Source organism: Helicoverpa zea, chromosome 27, assembly GCF_022581195.2.
Source record: "Helicoverpa zea isolate HzStark_Cry1AcR chromosome 27, ilHelZeax1.1, whole genome shotgun sequence".
In the NCBI taxonomy this organism is placed as follows: Eukaryota; Metazoa; Arthropoda; class Insecta; order Lepidoptera; family Noctuidae; genus Helicoverpa; species Helicoverpa zea.
The window spans coordinates 6,092,198-6,118,677 of NC_061478.1; the positions used below are offsets into that span (position 1 = coordinate 6,092,198).

Below are 26,480 nucleotides of genomic sequence, written 5' to 3' on the forward strand. Positions count from 1 at the left end.
TAGATAGGTACTCAGCATTTGCTTTACCTACACAAGAATTGCTCTAAGAAATGTAAGAAAGATGAACTGCATCATCATTTATCAGTTACCTACCTGTACCTAACTGGTTTAACTGGGTTATTTCATAAAGTTATGAATAACGACACGTAGTGAATTCTATTGATAAAATTATGCTATCAAGATCTCGAGGTCTTATGAATCATGAACTCTCAAAAACTGTAGATGTGAATCACTGAAGTGTGTCATGAGAAACTGCAAATAACTGAAACCTTTTTACTATAAGAAAATTACTTTTCTACATAAATCTATACCTACCTTGTATTACTTCGTCTAGCTTAAGTCATGATGTACAAATACCCTGATTTTATCAAATCTCTGCCATCTCGAAGACAATAATTATGGGGAATGGGGATGGTGAAACAAATAGGTATAATGTATACATACATGTAAATTGTAGGTATATAAATAAACCGGTCCCATTGACAAGAAAACGAAAGTCCAATGATAAAATGACTTTATATCGAAAACAATTGATGATTTTGATGATTAATGATGATTGAACTATGTAATGACTCGAATTTCAAATTAATAACTTAAAACCTTCTTAATTCTGACAAATACTATGCTGAAAAACCGCATTATAATCGTTTCAGACAAACGACAGATACCTATCGGTTAATAAGTCAGTTAAAAACAATGACAATTTCAAAGTCCCAATCACACATTTACACCTAACTTCAATAATAATAATTGCCAACATAACGTGACACACAAAATAAAATAAGACTGCTCTCAACAATGATAAGCCACAAGATAAATTATTGAAAACCACAATATCTCATAGTAGATTAATAGGAAAAACCAGAAAAAATACATCAATAACATATTGAGAAACGATCTTGATCCATTTTATCTACAAATCGATATATCAATGACGTTTTTTATCTTTTATCTTTTTTTTTTTTTTTTTTTTTTTTTTTTTTTTTTTTTTTTTTTTTTTTTTTTTATCGACGTAAAATCATCAAATGACCCCTCCCGCTGTGGGTTATCTTTTATCTTAAACCGTATAAAGAAACAATGAAATCATGAATGGACATATTTATTGAAGAAATTAGGCTTTAGAATCCTATATTTAAGTAAGCTTGTAGGCTATACTTAATTGTCAAGGAAATTAATCAGAAAAACTAGAGTCTTAACGTAATATTGAAGCTTTGTAAAATCATCATCTGCCTAGCCTTTTCCCACCTATGTTTGTTGGGGTCGACTTGCAGTTTGTCTGGATGCAGCTGAGTATCAGTATTTTACATGGAGCGTCTGCCAATCTGACCTTCTCAACCCAATAAAATTAGAGCTTCGTAAAAACTGCTTTAAAATTAGTGCAATATTCCTGTGGTAAAAAGCACACAAACCCTAAATGTAGAATAAGCATTACAACAGAAATAATCATAATCGACCTTAATTTTCTCATAACAAACGAAAATCCTCATCAAAACCTTCTCAAAATGAAACCCGTTGCTCAAAACCTTTTCTTATAAAAAGCACAAAAAAAACTACCTTGAAAATACGTCGTTAGTACAAAATAAGCGAGCTAAAGAACATTATTTCGTTGTTCAAACACAAAATCTGCTGCGGTTTGGTTAAACGATGAGAAGAAGAACAATCCAAGCGTGAATTCCTTTGTGTTAGAGGGAGAAGCACTATGCAAGAACGAGATAGAATACTCTCGAGGGGTGGGGCGTTGATATAACCAGTTTGCAGTGGCCGCTCCAGAGTTGCAAGTAACGTGCGTGGTTCAGAAATGGTAGTGTCAAGTTATTCTGGTTTCCACGCCCAAGCGTTTTGCCCATACACGACACGATATGACTGTAATCGCCGCTCGTCGTCCTAATAATATAATTCAGTTGTAGGTAACTACGGCTGTTGGTCGGTTACGAACGCGGTTTTGTTTTTAACGATTTTTTGCGCGGCCTCTTTCGTGTGTGACTGTTTTTTGGAAAAAAGTGCAGTGTGAACTTTTTTTTTGTGTGGGGGATTTTTTTTATTTTTTTGTAGGAAGTTAAAAGTTTTTTTTTTTGGTCTAGGTAAGTGTTATGTCGGTTAAAACAAGAAGTTTTTTAAATAAAAAAAGAATCCTACTTTGAACGCTATTTTGGCGATGAAAATGAAGTTTTAGTGTTTATCTGCGAAATTTTATTTTTAGCTACATTTTGTTTATTTAATGTTTAGATAGCAGATTCTTATAAGAAAAGAGATGCTAATTTTATATTTAAAATAATAAACAAAATATAACACACAATGTTGGTGAAATTAAGATTTAAAATGCATAAAAACTAAATTAAGTAGGTAGGTAATTCATATTAAATTATGTTTCCCCTATGGGCAAAATAAAATTCAATTTCATCTACAAAAAACAGACGATAAAGTATCAAAAAGAAAACAGAAATAAGTTTCTCTTTTGACAGAAAAAAAACACAAAAACTCCGAAAGAAATCTTACTTTCCACAAAAAAAAACACAAAGCTAAAAAAATAAACTCCAACCACTTTCCCATACCTCTTTTAAACTATACAGTCTATTAAGCCAGCTACCTAACATATAGAAAAGCTATAACATTACCAACAAACCAATAGGTATACTGAACAAATATTTGCCTCTGCGGGGAACGAACCCGCAGAAGTGAGCTAAGCTAACCGAATTGTGGTCACAACTTCGGAAACAGTTCCTATAGCCGATATAAAAGCAATAATATGTATTGGTCGGAAAATCTGGAGTTTTCGAGAAAAAACGTTGCTACCTATATAATTAATGGAAAGAAAATCTGTAAGCGATTTGAAAGAATAGAATAACAAGTAATAAAATGCGTGATAAAACAATATATCCTATTTTTACATATTTTACATAACCTACATAGTCAAATTTTTTACAAAAATAATAAGAAAAAGATAAAATGGTATTCTATAGAAAAGGTTTGCTGTAAGAAAACCCATATTATTATCTGCGTTAGGTTCGCCTTTTTTTGTTTCGGATGGCACGTTAAACTGTAGGTCCCGGCTGTCATTGAACATCCTTGGCAGTCGTTACGGGTAGCCAGAAGCCTGACTCCACCACTGACACCAGTCTAACCAAGGGGTATCGGGTTGCCCGGGTAACTGGGTTGAGGAGGTCAGATAGGCAGTCGCTTCTTGTAAAGCACTGGTACTCAGCTGAATCCGGTTAGACTGGAAGCCGACCCCAACATGATTGGGAAAAGGTTCGGAGGATGAGGTTCGCCTTTTTACATAAACTTTCTAATTTAAAATATAGATGGAAAATGTATCTTAGCGCAATAAAGTATAAATAAATAAGCTAAAAAATAACTGTACAAAAGAAATCACTATTAACATCTACTTTTATAAATTAATTAAACACAAGTTTGTCATTAACTTCGTTATTTTTTACGCAAAAACTGCCGAATGGATTTTGATGAAACTTACGCATAACTATAGCTTATAAATCACAATAGCATATAGGCTACTTTTTATCCGGATGCGGGAAATATTTAACTCAGGAAACTGATGAAATCGCTGCCGAAAGCTAGGTATTAAAAAACGATATGTAAAGTGATAAAAATATTACCTAAGGGAAAATAACCCAAAAAAAGCTCTGCACCATCTAAAAATAGATATTAATGAACCGATAAGCTTCAAGTGCTTAATTAACTATATTAAAAGCTGCTCAACTATAATTGAATACATTATCATATCGTTATTAATCAACCGTTATCTACCAGTTAGCGGCTATCAGTAACCTGGATTATCTAGACGTGTGCGCTTCCCAGTAAATCTAGAAAAAAGTTAATAATTGATATACTGGTGTCCGACGGTTTTTTAGGGTTCCTTACACAAAGGGTGAAACGGGTCCCTGTAACTAAGAACTCGTTGTCAGTTTGTCACCAGGCTGTGTCTCATGTAATAAGGCAGTTGAAATTTTTACGTTTGATATATTTTTGTTACCGCTATATCATATATCAATTACTGAAAATATAGATAAAATAAAGATTTTAGGGTGCTCTAGTACAACAACCGTAACTTTTTACGTACGTAGAACGTGCGCGAATCCGACTCACACGAGGTCGTATTTTTAGGTTTATTTCCAAACCCCAATAAAGTGTGTCGTTTTTAATGCGAGTTCTGAATATTTCATTGCGATAAATACATAGTTACAAGTACTTTAGCCACAATTAACTACACAGTACTACCGTAAACACCATATCTGCATATCTATATATATCACCATACCTTATTACCATATCTTTGCTAATATGTGGATAATGTAGTTGGCTGCAATATTGTTTAATTATAAGTAATTATTTTTGTAACATTTATATTGTAGCTGTTTATTGTCCCATGATGAATAAAATAAAAAAAAAAAAAAAAAAATAAACACTCAAAAATTACCTATCAAACCAGTAGTTCCTGACATTAGCGGGTTACCAAACCAACTAACTCTTCAGTTTTATAACATTAATATTAGAAATCCGAAACTATTGAGCGGCATGTGTCCAGACCTCAGTCTGTGAGCGGCTACTACAAGTTTTCTACTTACGGCCAGTTTCTTCATCAAAAGTTAAGTTAAAGTAATGTCTAAAGTAAAAGTAACGGTCAAATTCGTTTTTTCAAGGCTTAAGTGACAGCAAAACTAATAGAAAAATTGAATTTGACCGTTACTTTTACTTTAGACATTACTTTGACTTTTACTTTGGCTTTAACTTTTGATGAAGAAACTGGCTGTTAGTCTAGTATCACAAAACCACGGTATACGAGGTGGCTCCGAAACTATAGAATTGTGAGGAGTGTGGTACACCAGAAGATGTTATACACCTATTGACGGAATGTGCTAGATTTCAGTCTGCAAGAGAGGATTTATTAAGAGAACTGGAGTTGAATGTGTATAGTGTTGGTATGTTCCATTATATTTTGTCAACTTCTAATTCCGACGCTGCTTATAGTTTAATTAAGTTTGCATTGTTGCGTTTTACATAGTAAGTCTATGTATTTATTTATTAGCTTATAAGTAGTTAGTAAGTTTATAAGGTCCGATGGGACTGGCATGTACATTGTATAAAAGTCCCTAATAAAAATAAAGAGAAAAAAAAAACATTAATATCTATAGACATATAGATAGATGTAGTTAGCTACCGTTAATAAAAAAAACAGACACAAATATTAATCGGATAGTCGTGTGCTCGGCGCGTGTCGCCACCACCGTTCAATACGCACCTTTATTTTAACTAAACAAATAATATAAAACTGTTTTATCATTATTAATAATACGTTATCATCTATTATAGGGCAACTATTTGATTTAGGCGTGTGCTTCATAATATAAGGTTAATTGTAATTTTGTAGGTTGATAAACCTAGTTCTAACTATGCAATAGGCTACTGAATTGATAAACTATGATGTTTGTCTACTAATAGTAGGTACTTAACAATTTGTGGAGTATAAATAACTTTTCCCGGCTGTTTCACCCATTCCCACACCAGTGGGAATTACTTCATAAACCGCGCATCGATAAAGGACATAGCCATCTAACACTGAAACAATTTTCGAAATTGGAGCAGACAAATAAACTTTTCAACTTTTTCTACCTACCATCATACAATCCCAAACTATCTGAAGTCAGAATTAATATGGGATGTAACCTTCTGACAAAAAAAAATAGGTACAGAATAGACCTAACAATCTATCGTGATTGATACACTCTTTACCTAAATAAAATCTATCAACCATTTCTAATCACATCGTTGCTAAAATAAAAAAAAAACCAAATACATTTTTTACCGCTTGGAACCTGAAATGGAAACATTTCAGCTATTTTTGTGTAACATTTTGAATTCCATCACTAGTATTTTCACCCTGCCTAAAGCATTTTATCCGTCAACGTGCCTCCCTCAGGACATAAGTAAGATCGCGTGAAACAGCCAGTCAAACCATAAAGTTCGATTTGACAAAGGTTCTGCCATGGAGAACAAAATCACTAGCGGAGATGTCATAACGGAAAGTCTCCTAAGAAAGTAGCGCGACAACATGCGGGTGTTCGGGCGACGAGGAACGTTACTAGCCCCGCCCTTATACGCCTTCTTTGAAACCCGCCCATTTTTAACACGCTTATATTAGCTTCACTTGTAATGTATGTATGTAAGAAAATTTTGGAATCTCAATTTGACCCACTTCCCGGTCTTCGATTGAGATGAAATTTTGCACACGCTCTGAGTTCTGATGACAATACACGACTAGCTATGAACCGTTACGAAAAGCGTGTGTTTAGTTTTTAAAACTATTTCTATTTTTGTGAAACTTTTAGTTCACTAGTCGTTTTGGTCACGCCCACCTTGCCTATTTGACCTACAAGAAGTCTCCTGTACTACCTACTTATTAGCCTACCTAACTACTTTAATCTTAGTCATAATCTTAATAAATAACATAGCCTATAAGAGCTTCCTCTGTCCTAACCCACTTATTTTGCTGTGCCCGACAGGGTCCATGTGAACTATTTATAAGTATTACCACCTAAGAATACATGTGGAAAGCAATAAAAGTATTGAGTAGGTACCTGACTTATGGCATCTCTGCTATCGTTTCTTCCTCCGTGGCTTTGACAAAGGTGCTACCGTTTTGTGTCAAGATGTCGGAAGATGTCAATATTGTCTCGGATTGTGGATTCCATGTCAAATATTTGGGCTGAATTTGATCTGACTGAGAAGTATTTAAACATTCATTGTAGATATTTTATGTAGGTACATATTATATTTGTAGAATGTACTTATAATAACGGTTATAAGATAAAATAATACAGTTAAAATATATTAGATAGTTAAAAAAACTTACTATATAAATAGTAGTTTCAGTATAAACTACGTTCTAAACATTAAACAGATTTCCATGTGTTCTAAATCATATAGGTAATCAATTATATTATAATGAAATAATTTTTAAACAAACTTTACAAATAAATAAAAATGATAAAAATATTAATTTATGGTAATTAACTAAGTGTACTTACTACGGAAAGAAATCTCGTAGCCGCGTAGCACCGTAGCCTCGTAGCAGCGTAGTGCTACGGCCTACGAAGCATTTTAATCCAAACTAATATTATAAATGCGAAAGTAACTCTGTCTGTCTGTCTGTCTGTCTGTCTTTCTGTCTTTCTGTCTGTCTGTCTGTCTTTCTGTCTGTCTGTCTGTCTTTTCTTCACGCCTAAACTACTGAACCGATTTGTGTGAAATTTGGTACAGACATAGTTTGAAACTTGAGAAAGGACATAGGATAGTTTTTATTACAAAAAAAAAATAAAAATAAAATAATTCCGGACATATAGCGCCATCTATTGGTCAAATCAAAAATCTGCTGGTAGTCACTATTCCACGCGAACGAAGTTGCGGGCAAAAGCTAGTTTACTATAAATATGTAGATATAATTAACTCTGATTACTTACACATTTTTAATACTCTCGTTTATATACTTATACTTGAATCTATCCAACTTATCTTCTTTCCAACTTGCCATACGAATTGTAATAATATTGACTTTCGCCCGCGGCTTCACTCGCCTCCCGAGTAAACTTCTTCCCGCACGTAGATAAAAAGTGGCTAATATATTATGTTGGTATATTACTGCCATGGTTTGTCAAAATCCATCCAGCAGTATTAGTGTGAAAGAGGAACAAACTACTATTAGGAATAATATATTTTTATGTAATGTTATATACAAGCAGTTACTAAGCAAAAATTTCTTTCCAACAGGTAACATAATGTAAATAACAGAACAACACAAAAAAAATGTCTTCACAAATAATCCCCCACGCTTACCGACGAGAATCAACCGACATCCAGGACAAACCACTTGAAATTGACACGGAATCGAACCCGGACCGCAGCCGATCCAACAGTCCAAAAAACATGAAATATTACAAACAAATAGACGAAGAAAAAACCATTTTAAATCAAGGGAAAAAATCCTTTTGTATTGACGCTTTACTTTCAAGACAGTTACCAGAAAGTAGCTTGCAAGATAAAATGGCGCACCAAAAATATTTGATCTATAATAAAAATTACATAGGAAGATATCAAGAGAATTATGATTCTCAAATTGAGCAGAATATGATAAACAAGTGTGAGGGTCGGGATAGCCCGAGGTCTGGGCAAAGGAGCCCAAGGTCTGGGCAGAGCAGCCGGTCTGCGAGTCCAGGGTCTGATGATGGGAACAGGTCCGGGAGCTATAGTCCCCCTATTTCTCCAGGTGTGGAGGGGGGTAATGAGGAGTATGAGAGTTATAGACCGGGTGAGTTTGCTAAATAATAAAGTGATCTGCGTACACAAATACATATTTACGGAATAGAATATAATGCTCAGAGCGGGCTTGAAGTTATTTATTTTGAATTCTACTTGTGTTTTATCATCATTGCAATAGCCTAACTCGTTAGAATTTTTCTTTCTTGTACTTATTTATAATCGACTAGCTGATCCCGCGAACTTCGTATCGTTTAAACCTTCCCTGGTCCTCTACAAACATTCATCGAAATTTCGTTATTGGTATACTTTACTAAGGTGAATTATGCTGTCCTAGTACTTTACTTTTGTGGTTCTGCGGCATTCCGTAAGTTGGTTTTTGTCTAATCACTCCCGTCCCGGGAATCTTACTCGCAATTTTTTTTTCCTTATTTGCTCACCGTTTAGACCTACCCTGGACTACGACAAACATTTTAAAACTAAAATCGGCCCAGCCGTTCTCGAGTTTTAGCGAGACTAACGAACAGCAATTCATTTTTATATATATAGATAGATTTTGGCCAAGAATAGTCTCTACATACTTTATTATTCATACTTTCCATTCTTTGTGCCCTGCGATTTCATAACTCAATTGCTTATAGGTCCAAGATAGCCCACATGTTTAGTCTTAAATAGGGGCACTTAGTTGCGGTACTATAACCACCTGAAACATTTCAACAATGGGCCTATCAAATACCTTTAATTTTTCCAAAAACGGATTTTAAAGCGTTAAAAATAACATTAAAAAATAAATAGCTGTTTCAGTTTCAGTTCAAAATAAAGAGCACAAATTCTTCATCTTTCTCTCTTCGATTGTCTAAATAAAACCAACTCTCTTCCACAGGAATAATCCCAAAACCAGGTCTCCTCCCCCAAAACCCGGCGCTCGTGGCAGCCCAGTCAGCTGCACTCTTCAACTACCCTCAACTGTCGCAGCCCGGGGGCCTGCCGCCCGGGGCGCCGATGCCGTCGGCCTTCCATCACCCTGGAGACAGGGTGCTGCATCATATGCAGCTCGAGTGGTTGGCCAGGACTGGCATGTTTTATCACAGGATACCTGAGCTTGGAGGTAGGTGGTGTGATTTTTAAGTGATTTTCTGAAATAGAGGTTGTGAATTCGATAGCGGGTTATTGGTGTTTTGTATATAGATTTTTGGTGACAGAAAACAGCAACTTTAACACGCTTTTATATTATCTTAATATTCTCAAAAGTGAAAGCTGAGTTTTTTTTAAACGAAAAAAAAAATGTAGTAGAGTTAATCCCTCCTGTTTAGGCTATAAAAAATACAAGAATTGTCTGAATTTTAACCGTGCGTTACTTTAATAAATCTATTCTAAAAATTATTGTAACTCACTGCCGACGGATTGACGAAATAAATTATTGAAGAAACAGTTTAAGCTCAGCCGTAATTGGGTAGAAGACAGTTTTATTTATTAACATTAATTCTTAACGAGAGAAAATACGCCGTCGGTCCTGAGCCTGATCTCACTCCGGTGGTGAAGGAATAGTGAGCGCACCTGTGTCCAAACAAATGTGCCTGCACTATAATAAATGTCTTGTACTAGTCTTTTCTGTAAATATTACAACTTGCAAAACAGTTTTTTTTGCTAAGACACACCTAAAAGATGTCTCATAAATATTATAAATAGTATTCGAACTATAAAGATAAAAGATTGGGCAACAACGCCATTCATCTTTATTTCGTAGATATTATCTTATCATTTGTAAACCCATGGTATGTAGACATTTATACCTAAGTATTTTGTGATGATCAAATAGGACTCGTACTTCGTCATGATGAAAATAATGTTTTTTATTCATAATTTTATGCCTAGGTAGATAGATGAAAGTCATAGACCGTAACACATAACTTTACGTGCACTTTTAATAAGAATACATATTTAAAAACAAGTGACTAAAACCCAATCATGTTCTCCTGCGAGGTTAAGGAGTAAGAAACATATCATCCTCCGAGCCTTTTCCCAAACTATGTTGGGGTCGGCTTCCAGTCTAACCGGATGCAGCTGAGTACCAGTGCTTTACAAGAAGCGACTGCCTATCTGACCTCCTCAACCCAGTTACCCGGGCAACCCGATACCCCTTGGTTAGACTGGTGTCAGACTTACTGGCTTCTGACTACCCGTAACGACTGCCAAGGATATTCAATGCCAGCCGGGACCTACAGTTTAACGTGCCATCCGAAACACAGTAATTGGTGTCTAAGATATACTTAGAAAGTACATACAAACTTGAAAAGTTGCATTGGTACTTGCCTGACCTGGAATCGAACCCGCGCCCTCCTACTCGAGAGGTCGGTTCTTTGCCCACTAGGCCACCACGACTTCAAGGAGTAAGAAACATAAAAGGATGCTAATTAGGCCTTCGCTCCATGGAAAACACTGTTAGTCAACTAATCTTGTCACACTGGAAACCTACATCAATATAGTCGTAGTTAGGAAAAGGTTGGGCACGAGATGTTCTTCCTGGAGCACTTTTTGCCCCAGCGCCCAATGGAAACGTACTTAAGCTTAAAACGCAAACAGTTAGCTAAATAACTTTCATTCTTTTTAAATACTAAAAGCATCCAAAAAAAGCGAGCAAAGAATCGTTCTAAATTCTAACGCGTATATTAATCATATTGTCACACTTACAAGAACAATATCTGCTAGAATATACAGTTATCGACAATCAGAGACGTTATTTGACAAATATGAGAAATAACACGTCAATCATGATAACATTATCGATAACAATATTATTTTCATCTTAAAATGTAAAGATTATCTAGGTATCAGCGCTCGGAAACAATATGCCTCCGTCTTTGTATGAGAAAACTTATATTTGAACTAACAAAAGATTGATTATAGCATCCTATCATCGTCTGCCTAGCCTTTTCCCAACTATGTTGGGGTCAGCTTCCATTCTAACTGGATGCAGCTGAGTACCAGTGTGCCACAAGGAGCGACTGCCTATCTGATCTACTCAGCCCAGTTACCCCGGCAACCTGATACCCCAGTATTTTTGGCTTGTGTGCTTTCCACGGATCCACCTATCCACGGATATTGCTTAACCGAATGATCGATCGACCCGCGTAGCTTTGATTTACGGCCGATTTGCTTACTGCAGATAGAATTTGACATTAGCCCCTTTCAAATAATGTCAAATTTTTGTCTCTAGTAATAGATAGAGTATTGGGAGCCGCCGAGCTCTTTAACCTCTACAACACGTAAAAATGTCGCCCTATAATCTAATTCTTATCGATTTTGTTCGCAAAAACGTTGACATATGCGTCAAATATGATTAGCAGTATTTAACGACCCCTAGGGTAAATAGTGTTAAAGGGAGTCGAACAGGGGGTCACTTAGCTATGGGTAAATAAAATTAAATAAATTAGCCGGCATTTATTTTTATGAGCACAATTTGTGTTTCTTTGTTGATTTATAAGTTGAGTTGGTAATTGTGAAAGTGAGTGTAAAATGTTAATATGGACGTTCTGGCAATTAATAGTTGTTACCGTGTGGCAAATTACCATGCTTCAAAGTATTGTAATTGCATAAAGTTAAAGTCACAATGTAAAGTTTACAATTCTGTGAACAGACAGCCAGATGCATATCATAATAAGATAGGACTTAGAGATGAAATGTAAGACCGACGGCTTCATGAAACTGAGACATTGGAGCGAAATATAAATGACACGATCACACGATCACTTATCCAAAACCAGAAAAAAAACTTTTAGCATATAATGAAAAGGAATTGGAGCTTTCAAAACATGATACGAACATTTTCAAGATCTGTAGTTTTTTTTTTTAATACCATTTACTTATAAATACATAGAACCCATTTTTTATCACCACATAGCTTTTATCTCTGTTTAGAAAACACCTGTCGACCCAGTATTTATTCCTCAGTAAAAAGTTATCTGATGATTGAAAAATCGCTCCTTAGTCAAAGAATTATTTCATTGCCTTTTGAAATTTACCACAAAACAACAACTTACTATACAATTTCAACTCTACAAACCAATAATATACCCTCAAAAAAAACCATCCCATGGAATGCAATCCGTCACTCACTACACTAGTGAATCAACCCCTGTTTGCTTGCACTAACTATTTCCGAAACGCTACCTGTAACACCTACCCCTGATTGAAAAAGTGTTGAAAAATTAATAAAACAGTACTAATTCATAACCTAAAAATACCTCTTAAAATAATACTTGTCTATACTACATTGCAACTCTCGAAACACAATTCCAGATACATACCAAAATATTAAGTCAAATAATATTTTAAGTAAGTATTGTTTTTTGTAACCTACCATAAACCATCAACTACTTACACATTTTATCTATGCCCAACAATAATACAAAAAAAAAATTGCTAGTTTACAAAACTAAAAACACGCTTTTATCAGACACTAAAATTTTTGGATTAATTATAACGTTTCTTAGCTGGTCATGTATTGTCATCAGAACTCAGAGCGTGTGCAAAATTTCATCCTAATCGAAGACCGGGAAGTGGGTCAAATTAAGATTCCAAGATTTTCTTACATACATAGTTACAAGTGAAGTTAATATAAGCGTTATAGCTCGGGGTACGCGAACTAATGAATAAAACGTTGGAAATGTGTAAAAAGGACGTATAATGAGTAAAATATATAAGTGTAAACAACAATGGGAGGACAAGACAAAACTTAAACATGGAAAACACTAGCTAAACACGACTTATAGGGTCGGCGCGCGGCAGCGCGCGCGCGTGTTGTTGCTGACGGAGCGGGTCGCGGACTAACTAGACTTTTGGACTGGCGGGCGGCGGGGACGCAGCACCCGCCGCGCGCCGGTTCGAAGCGGATCGTGCGCGTCTCTTGCGCGCCGGGCGTCGACGGTTCGATTGGAGCGCGGGGCGAAACCTATGTTTCGAATTTTGACGCGCTATATCCTCCCCCTCCAAGTCGGTGGAAGGCTCTGAAACCGACTTGGAAACCTTGACCCTAGGGGGCCTGCCCCTCCTACGAGAATGAACGACAGCCTCACCGCTGCCGACGTAAGGGGTCAGGAGACTGGCATGGTATTTACCCCGCGGTAAATCATTTTTGTCAACGATCTCAAAAATCGTCGGCGAAACAACACTTTTTATCTTGTAAGGACCTTCACGCCTGGGTGCAAACTTACTTGTGAAACCCTTGGCGGCCTGACTCAATCGATGGCTCTTCACGAGGACGAGGTCACCAACTGAGTAACGCGAACTAGCGTCTGTCCTAAGAACGAATGGTTCCTCGAAATTAGGCTGGCGGAGTTTGGGACTGGTGGAAAGGCGCACCTTCAGTCCCTCGAACGCGCACTGTTCGGACTCCCCCCAGTGCCAGCGTCGATCCTTCTTCAAAGGAGATACATGATACGGTGGGCTAGCTATGGGTGTGGCATCTCCTATGTCGATGCGATGGACTGCAAAATCAGTCGGTCCTCCCCCTGGAGCGGAAATGTCTGCATTGACATTCAGAAGGTCGGACAATCGCGGACGTTCAGTCGCGTCAAGATGTGAGCCCTCGTCCTCGCGAAGACCCACAGACGAACATGACAGGGATAACGCGCTTGGTTCATAAATAATGGGCTGAGGGGCCCGATTATCACGCAAATACCACTCATCACGACAGAAGTCTAATACCATGCCAGCACCCCGTATGAAATTCATTCCTAATAAGCTATCTGTAGCATTAGGTAACATAAGAAAAACAACATTCAGTGTCACCCCGCGCACAGTTACATTTACTTGCGCTGTTTCAACAATTTGCGCACAAACTCTGCCATCGGCATATTTTAATTCAGTAAATACATTGGTAAATGTTTGGCCGTTACTAACTAAGTGCGCTCTTAGCGAAACACTACCGATGCAATGTTTAGCGCCAGTGTCCAACACTAATCTACCGATAACACCGTACACTTCCACTTCTATAATCGGTCGCACTCGCGAATCTAAGCGCGTATCACTCGCGGACACTGATTGAAACACTGATGATGACACAACACTGTTCTTTTCTTTACACGCCGGACAGTTCGATCGGATGACTCCGGGTGCTCCACACCCGAAACACGTGATGATCGGCGTCGGCGCAGGCGCGGGTGACGCCTTAACATCGGCGGCCTTCTGCTTGGCTAATTTCTGACACGCCTCTTTCAAATGGCCAAACTGCTTGCAGTAATTACATTGAGGCCGGGCCTTAGAAACAGAGGCCGAAGATCGAACGGGCGAAGATGGGGCGGCGGCTGAGGTCGACGGCTTAACCTCAGCAGGAGCGGGGCGCGGCCGACCCTCGTCGAGAATGTCCTCGACACGGCGCGCTTCCGCTACCAACTCCGCAAACGTACCAAAGCTGGAGCGGGCCACCTTCTCTCTAATACGATATTGCAGGAGCCCGTAAACCATATCCAGCTGTACCACCTCTGACAGAGAAGACGGTGGTAACTGGGCTATCAGCGCCCTAATGTGGCACACAAATATGTCGGTGGACTCGTCGTTACGTTGCTCACGCTCAAAGATTTTCCTATAAATTTTATGAGGCGGTAATCTTGGACCGAATGTAGCCTTTAATGCTTCGACGGCATCATGCCAAGTGTAAGTAGTCTCTTTAACACCCTGCCACCACGTGGCGGCAAGCCCCGTTAATAACATGGGTAACCCACGCAGGGCGTTAGCGTCGTCGACACGCACGCACTCCTTGTAGGTCTCGACGGCGTCAATAAATGCAAGGACGTCGCTCGCTTTGTCCCCATCAAAGCGCGCAGTACACTTCGCGAAGTGGCCAGAATAAACAGGTGTACTTACAGGATCGCGACGATTACTTAACCTCTCGATGAGCAGCAGCAGCTGGTCAGTGGTCATGGCCACCGGAGCAGAACCAGCGACAGCTTGCGCGTTCTCCATGGGAGCAGGAGCAGCACCGCGCGGATAAGAGTCCGGCGCAGGCGCGAGCGGCGGCGCCAAGTCCTCAGACTGGGCGGCGGCCGAAGCCGGGCTCGCTGCACGCGATCTCGTTAGAACCATTATTCGGAGCTAACGCGTACACACGTCGAATAAACAATAGTCCACGTTGGTACCGCACCGATAAAGACGACGCGAAACAAGTACCAAACGACGTACACAAAAGTCTCTTAGGTACCCTAGGTCACCGACACAACCTAGGTTTTTCCAATGCGTAAAAGTTCACGTTGATACCGCACTAACATACAGCAGTACGAAACAAGTACCAACAAAGTTCAACAAGTACAAACAGTTAGGTACCCTAGGTCACCGGCACTATCTAGGCTTTAAAACGTATTAAAGTTCGCGTCGGCACCGCACTACACACCGCAGTACGAAGCAAGTACCGGAAAAAAAATACACGAACGTTACTTAGATATCCTAGGTCACCGCACTACCTAGGTCCTAGAATGTACTAAAGTTCGCGTTGGCACCGCACTACACAACGCAGCACGAAGCAAGTACCGGAAAAATACACGAACGTCACTTAGGTATCCTAGGTCACCGCACTACCTAGGTCCTAGAATGTACTAAAGTTCACGTCGGCACCGCACTACACAACGCAGCACGAAACAATGTACCGAAAAAGATTGAGTTGAGTCCGCGGAACACACTAACCCGTGTTAACAGTTCGTCACGCAACTTAGCACTCTCTAGTGTTCTCTCGTAAATAATATTGATGCGTCGCGTCGCGTCGATCGAACGCCCAAATCCGTAACCATATATGGTAATGTTTCGAACGCGAAGCACGCTTGGCTCCGCCTAGCCTCCCCCCGCCTCTTCAGCCTCCCCGGCGCACAGCGGTGGTAGCGAATATACCGGACGAACCAAGCCTAGCGAGCGCGTAGCGTACCTACGCGATATTATTTACGACAACTAAAGTTCTTGTTTTTAAACACTGATTTTACCGAATTACACAATATACACATTTAATGTTCCAAAACTGTTATGTAATGCAAAAGTGAACACAAATTAACACTGATTCACTGCGTCACGTTGGGCTGCCAGTTATAGCTCGGGGTACGCGAACTAATGAATAAAACGTTGGAAATGTGTAAAAAGGACGTATAATGAGTAAAATATATAAGTGTAAACAACAATGGGAGGACAAGACAAAACTTAAACATGGAAAACACTAGCTAAACACGACTTATAGGGTCGGCGCGCGGCAGCGCGCGCGCGTGTTGTTGCTGACGGAGCGGGTCGCGGACTAACTAGACTTTTGGACTGGCGGGCGGCGGGGACGCAGCACCCGCCGCGCGCCGGTTCGAAGCGGATCGTGCGCGTCTCTTGCGCGCCGGGCGTCGACGGTTCGATTGGAGCGCGGGGCGAAACCTATGTTTCGAATTTTGACGCGCTATAGCGTGTTAAAAAAACAAGTCATCGGAATGCAATCCGTCAGTACACTAGTAAATCAACCCTTGTTTGCTTGCACTAACTGTTTGCGAAACGCTACCCGTAACACCTACCCCTTTGTAACTACCCCTGATTGAAAAAGGGTTGAAAAATTAGCTGTTGATAATCTGGGAGGATTAATGTTTTAATTTTTATTGTTGGTTTTTTGAGTTGTTTGTTTGTTTACGACGTTTGTAATAGGCGTAAAGAAAATAGTTGTTTTTTTATAGGGTGGTTTTCTTCGTCTTATTTTCTAGGGACCAAAATTAATATCTTTACCTTAGTAAGTTGTTACATTTTCATACATATTTTCCAGATGTTTTTGCCGTCGGAAAGTCAGATAGGCTTCTATACTAATTTTGTTAGTAAAGAGATGTTTGTGACTTGTGACATCTACGTAGGGTTAAGCTCTAGATCTTCTAAACCTATTATAAAAATTCTAGTTTTTTTCTGTATTTGTGAATGTCGTGGACTAGGCAATTTTTTTACCCGAGTGCGGAATATCATTCTATCATGCCGCGTCCATCGGGCGCAGAAATCTACAATTTTGTAATTATACATTATAATTAAGTACACGATAAAACAATAATATCAAAGCCACAACTTATTACCACCGCCAAAAACTTACCACTCTAAAATTAAAACCTACCCCACCATACCAAATCCCCAATCACTTTAATCACCAGCCCACCACTGGGCAACCCCGCCAATTTCACGGAAGATTAGCCCAGCATCCCAACTTTAGCCCAGCAATAAAAATCATTCAATTATGTGATTGGTAAGCAAGCGCGCACACTGTAAACTTTTTAGTCGCCCGATTGGAGGCCGGTGGTAGGAAAAAATATTTTGTTTTTATAAATTGACAAAGTCAAAATCGTCTATTAAAGAAGACCAATTAGATTAGCACTTTAACTGAAACTTTCCCCTTTCACCATTTCCCAGTGTTATGGCTGGAAAGAAGAAGCGGTGAAGAACAAACTTCCCAGCAACACAGCTGTCTATTACAATGTAGTTATTAATCTAATTTACGAGGTATATGTATAATTCAAAATATGTAATGTGATTTTAATCAAAGTTTTCAGTCGGTCTGATACCGGTCAAATACCGGATCGTTGTAACGTGTGTAGGTACTACCATTCATTTTCATACAGATTTATGAGCCCATGACAACAAAAAGTTTCTATTTTGCGCTTACTCTTAATATTGCAAATCTCCGTAAGTTTTATATTAATTTTGCGTAAATAACCAACTAATTTAACTAGTATGTGAATAACCAAAGCAACTATCGGCCGACTAAAAGTGTCTAGTGTGTTCCGCTCTAACAGGTGCCCGTTTAGTCGACATATGGGACTGATATAAACACACCCTATTTAGTTAGAATGGTTGGGGTAACCCATGCTTAACCTTTGTAGTTGAAAACATAAATTGAGATGGGTGATAATCTTTTTAGGTGTGATGTTAGATATTTTTTGGTTTGATTTAAAAATAAACGTTTTTATTTAGGTAATATATTTTTGATAATAATGTTATAGGAATAAGAATGATCTAGGTGTATTATAAAACCTAACTATATCATCATCTGCCTAGCCTTTTCACAACAATATTAGAATAGACCGTCTCAATGGAACTACTTCCCTCACCTGGATAAAAAGTAGCCTATATCCTTTCTTCACAAATACTGATAAAAGTCTTAAAAACCTAGACAGATTAACTAGATAGATATTCCTCAGGCTCTCATTTACAGCGATTCAATAGTTTTTGCCTGAAAGTTCTACATACTATGTAATAACTTTCCATTGCCTATATAATATTACCAAGGCTTCCAACGCCATTTTGAAATGCAAAACCTCCTTTCGAAGTTCTTAAAACAACACACATAAAACCTTTTTAAATAAATAAGCAAACAAACAAACGCAAGCAAAGCCGTACACAACACATAGTCTAATTAACTGCGTAATGAAATAATTACTGAATAAGTCTTAACTGGTGGGAGTACAGTTAAAAATCAACAGAGTTAACGATAGGGGTGTGGTTACAGTGAAGGCGATTTTGTAGATATTAATGTTTCAAAGCTGTAAAGTTTATTTGTACCTCCTGGGACGCGAGTGAAACTTTCGGTTCAACGCTAGGATCAATGAAATACATACCAGGGTTTAATAAATACCCTATCTAATAATACAAACGTAGATGTTTGCTACTCTTTTAATAATAAATGGCATACAGCTAGCAGCGTAACACAAAGGCTACATTTATCCCTATGCGGTAATTAGTTCTCTCGAAACAGAGAAACCACTGTCAGGTGGAAGGTAGTGGCTAGAAAGATTGTTCACAAAATTGAACAATAATACTTTGAAAAGCTTTAGTCAAAAAAGTCTACATACTACTTATACACTATACAGATTACCAAAAATAAAACCATCTTCTTTGCAAAAGGTGACAAATAATGACAGCGGCCGCTGTCCCCCGTCCCCCGCAACCTGAAGTGAGGGGGAGGGGTGCTTTAAGCCAATTATCTGGCAGCAATTTGTTCTCACAAACAAAGCCAGCCCTTGCCAAATTAGATCCCCGTGCGAGGGAGGGGAACGTATCGATGTGTGGTGTCGATAGATTTTTTAAGATTTTTTTAAAACCCAGAACTAAAATAATAAAATAAGCAGTGCTTTTGTACTTGATTGTTCTATTTCTTCATATATCACCAACTGTGTACATACCTAAACTTTTAAGTAAATATGCAATAGTCAGGTTAAGGATTAACAAAGGTCAGTTTCCTTTGTTAATATAATATTAGAAACACTCTTAAAAATTTGGATATCCAGTAGAGTCTTATTTTTAACCGTATTTACCATCAAAATAATGAGGAATTGTAAATGGTAAGGAATTGTAGAGCTCAAGACAACCGCGTATGAATATGTATTATTAACTTTAACGTATTATAGTTGACTACCAATTTGAATTCTTTTTCATAACATCCATATTATGTCTAAAAATTATTGTAATCAAAAGACAGTTTATCTATCAACATATCGACACGCGGACACCACTAGAACAAACCCGTCGGGAGTCGGGTAAAATTCACAGTTTTAGTAAAGAATCTATTTAGGCGGGTCCTTTGATCACCGCCATACTGTGAGGGTGTTACTCTTGCATATTTAACTTGATTTTATACTGATTTCAATTAAATGGCTGGTAGTTAAAACTAGTGGCTTTAGTTAGGATTTTATTTGATACTAATTTGTGGCGAAGGTGACGGATGAAATAACGGGCAGACAGTGAAATGAAAGCTCCTTGTTTAAATACCTCTGAATCTCGTGAGCAGATTCCTAAAATCCTTTCACTAATAATAAGACGATAAATAAAGGCTTTACTTAAGATTGAAAGGTTCCATGGCATTTGATGAAAATACGTTCATTAAAACAATTCAAAAAGCCACTACGTATCCGTACGTGTCCGTAAAACTATCGTTGTATATTTATAAACAATATTTTGTTAGCCAAATGCATAATATCTAAACCCCTTAAGAGAAGTCACACAATCAATTTTTAACCGACTTTCTAAAATGAGGAGGTTCACAATTCGAGTGTTTTTCAGCTCGATATGCACTTTTCACTATCTTTAATATTTTAGATGGTGGGGTGTCGTGTTCAGAGATAAGTAAATAAACCGAATACTAATTAATACACTTTTATTTTCTGACTCCAATTAGGTTACATGGGATTTGGTACGGTCACAATATTTAGTAGCGTGCGTTGGTAGTGCGATATACGGGACAACTCAGGAGGCGAACACAATGCAAGTACAGTATGAACAATATTGATGCGTCAACAATTAGTGTAGGTCCCACTACATCATTCCTCCCCTTTTTTTAAAAAAAAATTTTGACAACAAATTTTTTTACAAAAAAAAATATTCTTATCCAGTTACTATATAATCCAAGAAGTGCTTACAATGTTCACAAACAATATTATTAAATTACAGTCTCGACAAAAATTTGCTTACAGTATACATTTATACAATAACAACTTTGAAACAAGATGCTTGACGGGTTGTGCGATAAGCGCATGTTTGTCTCAGTACTACTGGCTTTGTACCTAATGGCTTAGTGATTAAAAGATACACCTCTCGTGCCTGAGAGTGCAGGTTCAAACTTATGTTCATCATTACAAAGTAAATATCAAATACAGAGTAGAAAAAAATCTATCTTCAAAAAGGATAAAACTTTCTAAAAAAAAATCTTAAACTAAGTACAAAATATTCTTAACCTTTGTGTTATACTCTGTTCTCCTCTCTTGGAGTCATTGTGGCCGGCCGGTACCAACAATACAAACTATGCAGAATGTCCTACGATCGAAAAACAAAATATAACACAATACATCCTGTAACTGCCTTAAATCTATGTAATACACTACTCATATTCGTCTATTACAGTTGCGGAGCACTTCTAGAGAGTCCGTCTTGACATTTAATGTGATTACATACATAATAGGTAACATGAAATATACATAATCTAAGTATATATATACGAAATACGTTAAGGGTAGTTATCATGCCGGGTTACTCTGCTATACATATTAAAAAATAAAATTACACGCTTGTGTGACTTCTTGACCCTGACCTGGATCTGTTGCGTCTAAAGTTATTCCTTCGCCAGTTATTTGAACGGCCTCGTGATCTTGACTCTAAATTTTGTAATCTATCACTCAATTTGTTTATTGCCGAAATAATTTGGTCCTGAGAACCCGATGGGCCTGGTTCCTGTTTGACAGTCGCAACACTATTTATGGGAGTCGTCGTTTCCATTATTTTATCCGCTATTGATGCTAATTTCTCTAGATCTTTTTCTTCCGTTACAGCTAAAACTCCTCGCACCGAATTTGGTAAATGATTCTGCCACATAACTATGAGTGTTTCGTTATTTACTCGTCCCCTGGCTAGGTCTTGCATTTTTCTTAGTAATTGTGATGGTTTCTGGTCGCCTAATTCCATTTCGCCAATGAGTTTTTTTACTTGCCGCTCTTCGGATTCTTGATATATAAATATCAACTTATTCTTCAAGGTCTCATATTTATTTTTCTCAGGGGGATCCACAAGGATCTGTGTAACTTGCTCAACTGCGTCTGGGGGTAATTTTGAAATAAGGACCTGGTACTTTGATTCGTCGGACATCTTCTGAGGATTTAGAACTGCTTCTGCTTTGATAAACCATGTTCTAGGCGACTTCTTCCAAAATTCCGGAATTCTAGCTGTGATGGAGATGGACGACAGTTGATGTTCTTCAACAACGACCTTCTTGTCTTCAGACGACATTATAATTTCTTAATTCGACGCGCACTAATATTAAGCCGACACTACGTACACTTGTGTGAGTTGCCCCGGTCGTCCGATTCACTGAATTACAAGTCCAAATTCACTGGTTACAGTTCACACTTTCTCCACACGGGGTCACCAATTTAGATGGTGGGGTGTCGTGTCAGAGATAAGTAAATAAACCGAATACTAATTAATACACTTTTATTTTCTGACTCCAATTAGGTTACATGGGATTTGGTACGGTCACAATATTTAGTAGCGTGCGTTGGTAGTGCGATATACGGGACAACTCAGGAGGCGAACACAATGCAAGTACAGTATGAACAATATTGATGCGTCAACAATTAGTGTAGGTCCCACTACAATATCACTAATTATAATTACTAACCCTATACTTTGAACCCCTAACCTTTTCCCCTACGTATCCCAATTTAAGAAGCTCACATAGGATTTAACATAAGGGGCTGGCTCCAGGCGTGGTCTGCACGCGCATGCGCAGAACTCGCGAGGACAATCGTTTGTTTCCACTTGATTTTATAATCATGGCTCTACGTTTATTGTTTTATGGGGTTTCTTGTTTTTTATGGGGTTTTGAAAGGGAGGGATTTTAATTTTGAGTTTTGATTTCTTGTGTAATTTTAATTTTAATTTCTTGTGTCATTAATCTTAACCAGTATGTATGATGTGTAGATAAGTATCAAATTAAAATTATTATAACTTTGAATATTGTCAATTTGCTATTGGTTTCACCCACATCCCGTGGAAACTACTTCTCGTAACCGGATAATTTCATTCGGGGATAGTATAATACCCCTCTCAACAGTGAATGAATTTTCCTAATCGGTTCGGTCATTTCGGTGCCAATAAAACATAAACAAAATGCTCTCTATATTTACACTAAAAGAGCTCCTCACTAATTACTAGATCCCTTTAAAATTAAATTGCACTATCATCATCTGCCTAGCCTTTTCATAACTATGTTGTGGTCGGCTTCCAGACTAACTGAAAGCAGCTGAGTACCAGTACATGGAGCGACGGCCTATCTGACACCCTCAACCTAGTTACCCGGGCAACACGATATCTCTTGATAACACTGGTAGTCAGATTTTCAGTCTTCTGACTACCCGTAACGACTGCCAAAGATGTTCAAATGACAGCCGGGACCCACCAATTTAACATGCCTTCCGAAACACGGAGGAATTAAAATTAAATTACCCCAATTACAAATTTAAAATTCAACACGATACAAATTCACTAATCACCAGTTTAACAACTATCTAAATATCACCATTTGTTACAAAATAAACAAATAAAACTAACTATTGTTGATAACCATTTATAATCACCCTATATGTACACCCTCTTTAAAAACTTGCTAACTTAAAATCAACTTTAAGTCATATTGAATAAGTGTCATAATTGCTTGATGTATTGTTAGGGTATGTTATACGAAAATTTTGCTTAGCGAATTTGAACCTTATGTCATTAGAAATAGAAGTGTGAATAATAAATAGGTGGTGACATATGAATAGTTTGTACCAATTAATTTTATTTATTGCTCCGTTTATTTTTAATTGGGGGTGTTAAGGGTAATTAGATTTAGGAATAAAATATGCATTAATTTCGCCTTCTCGATTAAGTTGGTTAAATTAAAAAAAAATGTTTTCAGAAAAGAAATGTTTCAATTCATACAAAAGTTAAAGTACTCTACTATTGAACCTCTATTGCCTAGACTTTAGACTTAGACAAGTTATAAAACATGGTCTTAGAGGAGATTAGCTGTTCCCTGTGGGTCCACTCGCATTCGAGGCATACTACTTCCCACACCTGGATTAAAAGAGGCCAATGTACTTTCAATGTAAATACTCAATTCAATGTATTTTTCACTTAGAAGCCAGATAGGCAGACACAGTTACTTTCACATTTATAATCTTAAAGTAAGAATTAAGTAATAAATACAACGAAAAATTATGATCACCTTTCAAACATCCAATAAAAAAATATATCTCTAACACGTTACTTTTTACACCCTACTTGCCAAAAGTGCCAAAAAAACACCATAATAGGATCAATTTAGCACCGTATTATGGTGTACAAGCCATCCACGTGTCGATATGTTCACCCCATGGTTCTATGGGGTTGCCCCATAAAAATAAAGTGGTACATTTCATTCGTATGTTATGGGGTTTTGAGTGCGAAGTGGCAAGTGGTCTATTGGGATAGTTGAGTTTGGTGATTTAATCAAAATTATACTTACCTACTTAGTTTTTATGTTTAACCGGTTGTGGAAAGATGGTTATGATTTTGGGTGGTATAAGGTTTACAGGACTAAATGTTTGCTTATTTATTTAACAGTTTATGTACACACACATAATACAGACAAGAAGAAAAATAGAACGTTACACGAGGAAAACATAAAAAGAGCGCTTTTTTCTTTGGATTATTTAAGCCGTCGGAAGTTGGAGAGACGTGAAACCAGTGAAAATAACTTGATTTCAAATAACAAATTATATTTTAATAGTGCATATTTACTGTTTTAGTGCATGCTTATTTATAAAAAAATATTTCTACTTCTTTAAAACTACATACGATTTAGCCCTTAATCTACATAAAAATATGCTCAAAAAACTAATAAACAAAAAAGAAAAAAACTTCAATATTAAAACTTCTCCTAAGTGTTCTACAGCAACTACCTTTTTTTAAGTCGGCTAAAAAAGCACGATAATATTTCAAAACCAAGTCCCCTTTTATCACAACTGTTGACACAAGAGATAGGTACCTAAGAGATATATAGCTTATTATGTGTTCAGCCGTTTCGGAGGGCGAGAATTAAATTAGTTGATTGCCATCTTACGCTCTGTAGAGCGACTTAACTCTATTGTGTAGGATTCACAATTGAGCTTGCACTATGGGATTTGGGGAATATTGTATAGTCTATGGTTGTGTAGTATGGTTTTAGCCGTGAACTCGTCTAGGTTAGAAATGTCTGCGTGTTGTGATGAAAGAAAAAAAATCGTAATTTGTCTAGATTTCAAACTATGTAAGAACCGATTTTTAAATCGCCAAATAACTTATGTCTGAGGAATATATTTCAATTTTATCACCTTTGTATCGAAAATATTGCAAACTTTTATATTTAGTCCTCAGATTGAATTTAACTGATGATTGAAAAATCTATACTATGTTTTCTTCACAACTATTTTATTTTATTGGTTTAGATTTGATAAAGCTTTCTAAAACAATTTCTTCCTATACCGAAGATCTCAATAAAAATCATTACATTATTTGCTTATATAAATATTTAAGCATTCGATATAATTTTCGGTAACTCGTAACCACATTTTGATCAAAAAATCAGCACAATTTTCTGTACAAACGACAGCCATTTTAACATAGAGAATAAATGTAACCTCCTTACGTAGATTGGAACACGGTATTCGTTGGAAAACCTCTATAAATCTCCCATAGAGTACGATGCACTCGGCAAGTTGCTCTACTTGCGATATTTATATGGATTTGTTTTGTTTTGGGTTTTAAATTTTTTGATTTATTTGCTAATGTAGATTAAGACATGAATTCTATGAGAATATATTATAATGAAGGCATTTGAATATCAATTGTGTTGGAGAACGCTCAGCTCTTGTCAGCAGTCACTTCGCGAACTCGGATACGAAGTAGCGTATAAATAATGTATGCCTGAAAAATGGACTAACTAACACTGAAATATTTTTTCTAATCGGTCCTGTATTTCCTAAGATAAGCGTGTTCAAAGTATGCATTTAACAAACTCTTCAGCTTTATAGATTGACACACAAGTAATTTTATTATTTATCTAAGTATGTATGTCATTGAAAATCAAAGTTCGTTAACCTAAAACAAATGATTATGATCACAGCTTAAAGTCAACCTACATGATAATTACCATATTTGCATAGTCATCGACAGCCATTAATTAAATATGCAAGTATTATTCAACCATACCTGTTTGTTTAGAAGCGGTATCTATAGGTCGGCATCTATAGACGGCACATCAGTGGTAACTGTCATGCACCTTAACTCAATAGTAATAAGTACGATTTTCCTATAAAACTGTTACCACTGACCTGAAGTTGACTGTACATACAAAGCTGAAGAGTATGTTTGGTCGAATGCGCTAATCTCAGGAATAACTTGTCTGATTTGAAATATCTTTTGAATAGATAGCCTATTTATCGAGAAAGGCTATTTTTTTAGGCTACTTTTCATCCGTAGTAAGTTAAGTAAGATAGTATATTTTAAAAGCTATGAGCAAGCTATTATCATTTATTAGCATTTTATCCGAAAGCTCGAAGCAGTTCTAGAAAGCATGTACCTATTCTAAAGCTGAAAAGTGTATTTAGTTGAACATGCTAATCTCATTAACAACTGTACCGATGTCCAAGACTCTTAGTTCTCTTATCTCAATATCCCAT

General features: G+C 37.3%; 1 protein-coding gene across 2 annotated transcripts in view; it reads left to right on the top strand.

The window, feature by feature from the left end:
* The first annotated feature begins 1,867 nt into the window (after positions 1–1,867).
* The window catches only part of LOC124643314 (homeobox protein Hox-D5), a 29,778-nt gene continuing 5,165 nt past the window's right edge, over positions 1,868–26,480 (top strand). The window contains exons 1-3 of one of the 2 annotated variants that reach the window (XM_047182247.1): positions 1,868–2,081; positions 7,783–8,320; positions 9,152–9,376. In XM_047182247.1, the coding sequence (XP_047038203.1) occupies positions 7,819–8,320; positions 9,152–9,376 (727 nt within the window). In that variant the 5' untranslated portion in view covers positions 1,868–2,081; positions 7,783–7,818. Of the gene's footprint in view, positions 2,082–7,428; positions 8,321–9,151; positions 9,377–26,480 lie in introns of those variants that run through there. The other variant, XM_047182248.1, reaches the window with a different exon arrangement.